This window comes from Epinephelus moara, chromosome 19, assembly GCF_006386435.1.
Source record: "Epinephelus moara isolate mb chromosome 19, YSFRI_EMoa_1.0, whole genome shotgun sequence".
NCBI lineage: Eukaryota > Metazoa > Chordata > Actinopteri > Perciformes > Serranidae > Epinephelus > Epinephelus moara.
The window spans coordinates 2,159,347-2,167,343 of NC_065524.1; the positions used below are offsets into that span (position 1 = coordinate 2,159,347).

At 43.7% G+C, this 7,997-nt stretch overlaps 1 protein-coding gene across 1 annotated transcript in view; it reads right to left on the reverse strand.

Annotated features, from left to right (window-relative positions):
• Positions 1 to 3,913: 3,913 nt before the first annotated feature.
• LOC126407095 (myosin heavy chain, fast skeletal muscle-like) overlaps positions 3,914 to 7,997 on the reverse strand; it is a 9,992-nt gene continuing 5,908 nt past the window's right edge. Inside the window, exons 22-36 of the mRNA XM_050071778.1 lie at positions 7,814 to 7,996; positions 7,571 to 7,697; positions 7,365 to 7,483; positions 7,243 to 7,279; positions 7,040 to 7,202; positions 6,312 to 6,495; positions 6,035 to 6,200; positions 5,801 to 5,925; positions 5,387 to 5,695; positions 5,097 to 5,300; positions 4,867 to 4,992; positions 4,612 to 4,782; positions 4,423 to 4,527; positions 4,220 to 4,315; positions 3,914 to 4,096 (exon numbers count right to left, since the gene is read on the reverse strand). Of these exons, the coding sequence (XP_049927735.1) occupies positions 3,929 to 4,096; positions 4,220 to 4,315; positions 4,423 to 4,527; positions 4,612 to 4,782; positions 4,867 to 4,992; positions 5,097 to 5,300; positions 5,387 to 5,695; positions 5,801 to 5,925; positions 6,035 to 6,200; positions 6,312 to 6,495; positions 7,040 to 7,202; positions 7,243 to 7,279; positions 7,365 to 7,483; positions 7,571 to 7,697; positions 7,814 to 7,996 (2,283 nt within the window). The 3' untranslated portion in view covers positions 3,914 to 3,928. The remainder of the gene's footprint in view (positions 4,097 to 4,219; positions 4,316 to 4,422; positions 4,528 to 4,611; positions 4,783 to 4,866; positions 4,993 to 5,096; positions 5,301 to 5,386; positions 5,696 to 5,800; positions 5,926 to 6,034; positions 6,201 to 6,311; positions 6,496 to 7,039; positions 7,203 to 7,242; positions 7,280 to 7,364; positions 7,484 to 7,570; positions 7,698 to 7,813; position 7,997) is intronic.

Here is a 7,997-nt window from a genome sequence, read left to right on the forward strand (position 1 = left end):
CTATAATACCCAGCGAAACCGAGGAACGATTTTAACTCTCGTAGGGTCTGGGGGACAGGCCATGTTTTAAGAGCTGAAATCTTCTCCGGATCAGTCTCAACACCATTTCTCGAGACTACATGACCTAGATAACGAACTGATGTCTGGAAGAAGACACATTTTTTTTGGGGATAACTTGAGGCGAGTGAGCACTTTCATGAGTCTTTCTTCATGCTCCTCAAGGGTTCTGGAGAATACTATCACAACATCAAGGAAGACCAACGCATCTTTCAAATGCATATCCCCCATGCACCTTTCCATTAATCTTTGGAATGTGCTGGGGGCATTAGTCACACCTTGAGGCATTCTGTTGAACTCCCAGAACCCGAGAGGGCACACGAAGGCCGTCTTCGGTTTGTCTCCTTCTTCAACCTCGATCTGGTAATACCCTGACTTTAGGTCGAGAACAGAGAACCACTGAGAACCATTTAGGGCTGAGAATGTGTCCTCCAGCTTTGGAAGGTTGTATGCATCTTTTATAGTTTGGAGGTTTAGACGCCTATAATCAATGCACAGTCGGACTTGGCCGTTCTTTTTCCGGACTACCACTATGGGTGATGCAAATGGCGACTCTGACTCTCTAATAACTCCTGCATCAAGGAGCTCTTGAATGTGCCTTCGGACAGCTTCATTGTCCTGTGGGTGGATTGGTTGGGCACGTAGTTTGAAGGGAGTCTCATCTGAAAGTTTTATGTGGTGTCTTACCTTATCCGTCCGGCCAAAGTCCAGGTCATGATGCGCAAACACATCAGGCATGTTGTTGAGCTGCTGAGTGATGCGTTGCTTCCATTCAAATGGGATTGGGGAATCACCAAAATTGAAATTTAAGGTGGGCTCTTGGGATGACTGGGTCTCTGAAGGTCTCTGGAGGGGTTCTGACTGCTTGGCTATATTATGTTCTTTTAATAGGATGGTCTGATAAGCACTAATTTCTGCAATAGTGCACTTTGCAGGGATAACAATGTCGTGGTCAGACTCATTGCTTATGACGACTGGCAGCTTATGGGGCTGTAGCTGAGGGAAATCCACTAGAACAGCTTTAACTAGCAGGCCACCTGGCAAGGGGGATGACGATGGATACTCAATGACAACTGATTTCTCATCTTGAAGGCCACTGACAAGGGCAACTCCTTCCACCACTACAGTTTCACCGGCTGGAATGACTTGAGGCATCTTGCCTTGCATCTTCACTACCCCCTGGTGGTTGTCACTTGCCTGCTTCCGTCTTAGCTCAATAGCTTTGAAGACTACTTTGTAGCCATGTGGGAGGGGCTGACGATGGGTCAGGTCAGTCTCTGAGTAGATGTCAAACAGTACATCTAGGGTGTTCATGCCTATGAGCATGAGGGGCTGTGAAGTGTCAGGGACAACCAAGGCAAGTGTGGTTACATCTATTGGAACCCCTATAAAGTCCTTTGGAAAAGTTAGGGTCATTTCTATATAGCCAAAGTAAGGCACTAGCTGGCCATTTGCACCTTCCACTTCTAAGAGGTCATGCAGTGGTTTAATCTTCTGCTCTGAAAGGTGCTGCTTGTAAAATGACTCAGGTATGGTTGTAACGTGTGAGGCTGTGAGTCAAGAAGGCAGTTGACCTCTTCACCTCTCACAGTCACTTGAGCTGTACTCTTGGTGCCAGCCAACCGTTTGGGGAGTTGGAAAGGTTGGTTCTGCTTTGAATGTTGTAGGCCAGAACATGTTTGAGCTTTGACGTTCTCTGCAGGTGTACTGACTTTGTTAATCTCAGCGGGGATTTTGTCTTCATTGTTTACATCTGAGGGACGTTGTTGACTCTCCTCAGCCCCTGTTTGTCCCACAACAGGAACCGTTAGCCGTTTAAAGATAAGTTTGAACCATTTTGGGCTTCCCAATTGTGCTGTTTTTCCTTCAACTGCTTCTTCTTTTCTGCCACTAGGTTGGGGTTTGTGGGATCGGTGCAGCATGAGGCGATGTGCCCATCTTCGCTGCAGTTAAAACAGTACCAGGGCTTGGGTTTGTATGTCTTCTTTTTAGTCTGTCTTTGCACGACTGTATCTGCGTCATGTGGCTTTGACATTGTGCTCTGAGGCTTCCCTGCAGGTCCCTTGCTGCTAGCCCCTTTTGTCTTTTGCTGTGACATGAATGTAGTTAGTTGGCTTTGTAGACTTTCCACCTGCTTTCTCAGATCCTCAATAGCACTGATACTACTCTCATGTTTCTCCTCTGGTTCACAAACATATGCATCATCGAACTGCAACTGAGCTTTTTGCTTTGTGGTGCCAATATGTTTTTTCATACGACTGGTTTTTGCTTGCTGTCGATCCTCTTCAGAGCGAATCATTAGCAAGAGGTCAGAGAATTGGGGTGGGCTGCTCTTCTTTTGTTCGAGTTGCAAGGCATTGAGCAGGGTGTTATCCCAACATCCCCTGCACAACTGCTTAAGGAGATGTTTGTCTACCTCTTCACATGTAACTCCCCCCCTTTTAGTGGCTCGGCTTAATGCTAGCTGGAGCCGATGAAGGTAGGTGGATGGTTTCTCACCTGGATCTTGGAGGGTGTTCAGGAATTGAGCGAAAAGCTCCTCCCCATCTTCCACAGTACCAAAGGCCGAGTCTAGGAGCTGTAGGTAGGCTGCAGGGGGTGACTCAGGCCTTAAGCCCTTAACTACATCAGCTGCTGGTGGGAGCAGGCTCTCAAGGATCTTTCTGGATATTTGCAGAGGGGACATGCTAGGATCATTTTGGAGCAGCTCAATGTGTGTGCGCCATGTGTCATAATCGGTTTCATTATTAGGTCTGGGAGTCTTTCTGGAGAAGGAGCGGAGTCACACCTGAGATTGCATGTGTGGAACAGCACGTATTTGTGTTTTGTGTGATCTTGATATTGTTGAAGATGAATTACATTACTTGTTTCAATGCCCTTTGTACAATGAGTTGAGGAAATCTTTCTTTGAAAAAGTTCAGGGAAGAACCCCGACTTATTTTGGATGTCTGAATATGATATGTTGAGTTGGTTCTTCAAGGAGGAGATCTATGTCTTAGCTAGATTTATTGAAAAAGCATGGACATTAAGACAGAAAACACTGTATCCTACATAAGAATACAATACTTTGACTTTTTTGTTGTCGATGGATACATAAGATTCTTGTTTTCTCCAACTTGAATTGTTTGTATATATATTGTGTAGTGTCTTGTAAGCCCATGTGGGCTGGGCACTTTAATGTGCATGACACTTAAATAAACAAATCAATCAATCAGTGAATCAATGTACTGTTACTCACTGTGTAGAGTGTACTCTGACACTGCAGAGGATGAAAAATCTCAATATTGCAAATCCTGGTGACATAAGATCTAAACGCTCAATCAACATCTTCAAATAGTCAGTGAAAAACTTTTCACTTTTGAACCTTTTCTAAATGTCTTTTTACCAGTGACTATAAAAGTTTTTTCTTTTTTTCCTGAATGTCTTTTCAACATAACAGGTTTACTAGGCTAAATGTAAATTAAAAAAACTATGCAGCATATTTTTTTGTAGCCACCATCTGCTTACATCTGCTCCGTCTGTGAAGACATATTTAGATCAAAATAACACAGACAATGCACTTTAAGATCAAAAATTATTTTATTGTGGAATATTTCACATCATATTATATGATTAGAAACAGCCCATCAGCTGAAATGCTTTACTCAGCTGCATCTTTTCCCTGTAAAGAAGGAGAAGAATAAAAAGGGGAAGAAGAGGAAAATTAATACACACAGTTCATACACACACACACACACACACACACACACACACACACACACACACACACACTTATACTCTGTAAAGGATTTGTCTGTTGTTTATTTTATGAAGCTTAAGGTAAATATTGTAATTATTTTCAGTCATGATGAGAGTATTGCATGACCTACGTTTAATTTTCATTTAACTGAAATTTGTATGTATTTACCTTGCCAGAGTCACGACTCTTTGCTCTCAACTTGTTGACCTGGGACTCCGCAATATCAGCACGCTCCTCAGCCTCTTCCAGCTCATGCTGGATTTTCCTGCACTTGGACAGATGGACGTTGGCCTGCTCCTCCTGAAAAACCATAGAGATTGACATTGTTTTAATGTCCACAAAGACCAACAGTCTACTTCATTTGAAATAAACCTGCCACAGTAGCAAGGTTTTGAGTGTTGAAAATGTATATTTTGTCCTTACCGCCTCCTCAGCCTGCCTCTTGTAGGCCTTCACCTTGAGCTGCAACTTATCAACCAGATCCTGCAGCCTGGAGATGTTTTTCTTGTCCTCTTCAGTCTGTTAAAGGTAAAAATAAAGTAGAAAGTAATTGTATATGTTGACTTGATTTTGGAGAGTCGGCTGTGTTAAGTTGATTTCTATGTTAAATATCAAAGTAACTGTACCTGATAGGTGAGCTCCTTTACTCTCCTCTCATATTTGCGGACACCCTTAACAGCATCTGCTCCACGTCTCTGCTCAGCCTCCACCTCTGCCTCCAGCTCACGCACCTTAAGAAAACAAGATAATGAGTATCCATCTTCTCTTCAAAACCCATGTTTCAGCTGTGAAAATTGTTATCCTGACTTTCTTACCCTTGACTCAAGTTTCTGGAGCTGCTTCTTTCCACCCTTCATGGCCAGGTTCTCAGCCTCATCCAGGCGGTGCTGCAGGTCCTTAACAGTGACCTCCAGGTTCTTCTTCATCCTCTCCAGGTGAGCACTGGTATCCTGCTCCTTCTTCAGCTCCTCAGCCATCATAGCAGCCTAGAGAATACAGCATAAAACATTGATTAGAAATGTTGTGAAAAAAAATACATTGGCTTATGAACAAATGAAGTTTAAACCTACATCAGTGATGGCCTTCTTGGCCTTCTCCTCTGCATTCCTTGCTTCCTGAACAGTGTCATCCACTTCTCCCTGGACCTGGACCAGGTCAGCCTCAAGCTTCTTCTTGGTGTTCACAAGGCTTGTGTTCTAAAAAAAATGTAGGCACATGAGTCATCACATGCCTGATTTTCAAGTTATTTTAAATCTCACTAGCTTTTTAAATCATTGAATAAATGACTGGGTTTGTTCACCTGAGAGTGCAGAAGTCCAACACGCTCACTGGCGTCCACCAGCTCCTGTTCAGCAACTTTGCGACTTCTCTCTGTCTGTTCCAGAGCAGCTCTGAGTTCCTCAATTTCAGCCAACATGAGACCGTTCCTACGATCCACCATAGCAGCTTGTTCCTTGAAGTCCTCCTGGGCTCTGACAGCATCATCAAGGTGCAGTTGCGCATCCTAGTGGAAAAATATCAGGAAAATATTCACATAAATGTTTCCGTCACTGACCACAGTCTGTGCAACAGCTCTGTGTCTTACAGTACCTTCAGCTGTGCCTGAACATTTCTCAGTTGCTTCTGGGACTCAGCAGCCTGGCGATTGGCGTGGCTCAGCTGAATCTCCATCTCATTCAGGTCTCCTTCCATCTTCTTCTTGATTCTCAGGGCATCATTCCTGCTCCTGACCTCAGAATCCAGAGTGCTCTGCATGGAGTCAATCACCCTCTGGCTGTTCCTCTTGATCTGCTCCATCTCCTCATCTTTCTCTGCCAGCTTCCTGTCCACCTCACCCTTAATCTGGTTGAGCTCCAGCTGGACACGCAGGATCTTAGACTCCTCGTGTTCCAGAGTTCCCTGATGATATCAAAGAACGAAACGTCCATCTCTGCCTTCAAACCTTTAATAATATATTTGTCCATGATTTAGAATGTTTTTCAGATCTCTTAAAAAAAAATGTACCTCAGCCTCTTCAAGAGCTGTCTGGATTTCAGACTTCTCTGTCTCCACCTGCTTCTTGGACTTCTCCAGCTCATGGATGCTCTTGCCAGTCTCACCAATCTGTTCAGTCAGATCTGAGATCTCCTCTGCAGATAGATACAAGTGTAAATTGTCAAGCCTTAAAATGTAGAATATAAAGAATTTATTCTAAAACATGTTGAATACAGTGTAACTGTTAGATAATGTAGAACTCACGCTGCAGGTTCTTGTTTTCACGCTTCATGGTCTCCAGCTGATCCAGAGCTTCCTCATAAGAGTTCTTCATCTTGAACAGCTCAGTGCTGAGAGAACGAGCCTCCTTCTGTGCTCCCTCAAGCTCTGCCTGACCCTCCTCGTACTTCTGTTTCCACTCAGCCAACACCTGAATAACACAATTAATGCAGTTCAGATTGTTACACAGCAGTATAAAGACAAATGAAAGTATCCTTTTCATTGTTTGTATGGCTAAGCCATATAAAGTAAACAATGCTACCTTGTCAAAGTTCCTCTGCTTCTTGTCCAGGTTGGCAGCCAGCCCATTGGCCCTCTCCACATCAATCATGAGGTCCTCCACCTCACTGTGAAGCCTCTGTTTGGTCTTCTCAAGAGAGGCGCACTTTGAATTCACTGCCTCAATCTGCTCCTCAGCCTCCTGAAGGCGCTGGGCCAGCTTCTTCCTGTTTGGAAAGGGCACGTTTGTTTTCTCCCAGTGAACGGTGGGAAATTACCTGAGGCCTCAGTAACAAGAATTTGCAATGTCAGCTCTGAACACGTTATGCAACAGGTAGCTGAATCCATTTGGCCCCAGTGGGAAGAGGGAATACTCTATTTGAATGGAGCTACTGGTGTTACAGATGTAACACTGGTGTTCTGCCCAGGCTTAATGTTCTGAGGGTAGGGATTATTTTTCATCTTGTTCTTAAACAGGTGTTGGATTAGCAAATAAAAATATTTTGGAAACATTTATTTAAATGCAAGTTTTAATGTTAGCAGTGNTACTGGTGTTACAGATGTAACACTGGTGTTCTGCCCAGGCTTAATGTTCTGAGGGTAGGGATTATTATATTTTATTTTTAAACAGGTGTTGGATTAGCAAATAAAAATATTTTTGAAACATTTACTTTAATACAAGTTTCAATGTTAGCAGTGCAGTTGTCAGCTGACTTATGCCAAAATGAAACACTTCTGAACTGGCCGTTCAATTGTATGAATGTTACTCACTTGGATTCCTCAAGCTCCTCAGTGCGCTGGATAGCATCAGTTTCATACTTAGATCTCCACTGTGCCACCTCACTGTTGGCCTTGGACATTCCACGCTGCAGTTCAGCCTTGGCCTCCTGCTCCTCCTCAAACTGCTCCCTCAGCAGATCACAGTCATGACGGGCTGATCTCAAACTGCTCCCTCAGCAGATCACAGTCATGACGGGCTGATTGCAGGCCATGGGCAAGAGCATTCTTGGCCTGGTGTAAAAAATATTATTGAATATGCAAAATTCCTTAATCTCAAACATATATACCAATACACACTTACTTAACAGTTTCCTACCTTAACCTCCTCCTCAATCTGTCTCTTCAGCTCCTCAATCTGCTGTGTGAAGGCCTGTTTGCCTCTGGTCAGCTGGGAGACAAGTGCTTCTTTCTCCTCGATTTGACGGCTGAACTCACCTTGTGTAAGAGATGTCATGATACATTAGTTTGAGTTATGTTTCTCAATGACACACAACAGATCATTCACTGATAACTTGTAGATACCATTTTCTGTCAGGAGACGTGCTTTCTGTGCACTTGTGTCATTGATTTGACGGACGTTTTCATCATTCTTGGTCTTCAGTTCGCTAAGTTGGTCCTCAAGAGTGCGGCACATTTTTTCAAGATTTCCCTGATGAGGAAAAGAGAGATGAGATCAGTGATGAGATTTTACTTTGGCTATAATATTGATTACCTTATTTACTGTACTAATTTGGGTTTTAAAATAGCATGCAATGCATTGTGCACCTTTGCTTTTGCAACATTCTCCATGTTGCTGGAGAGGTCGTCAATCTCCATCTTGTATTCACTCTTTTCCTTCTCAAGCTTCTGCTTAACACGCTGGAGGTTGTCGATCTGCTCTCCCAGCTCAGCAACGCTGTCAGCCTGCTTCTTGCGAAGAGCAGCAGCAGTGGCTTCATGCTGCAGAGTG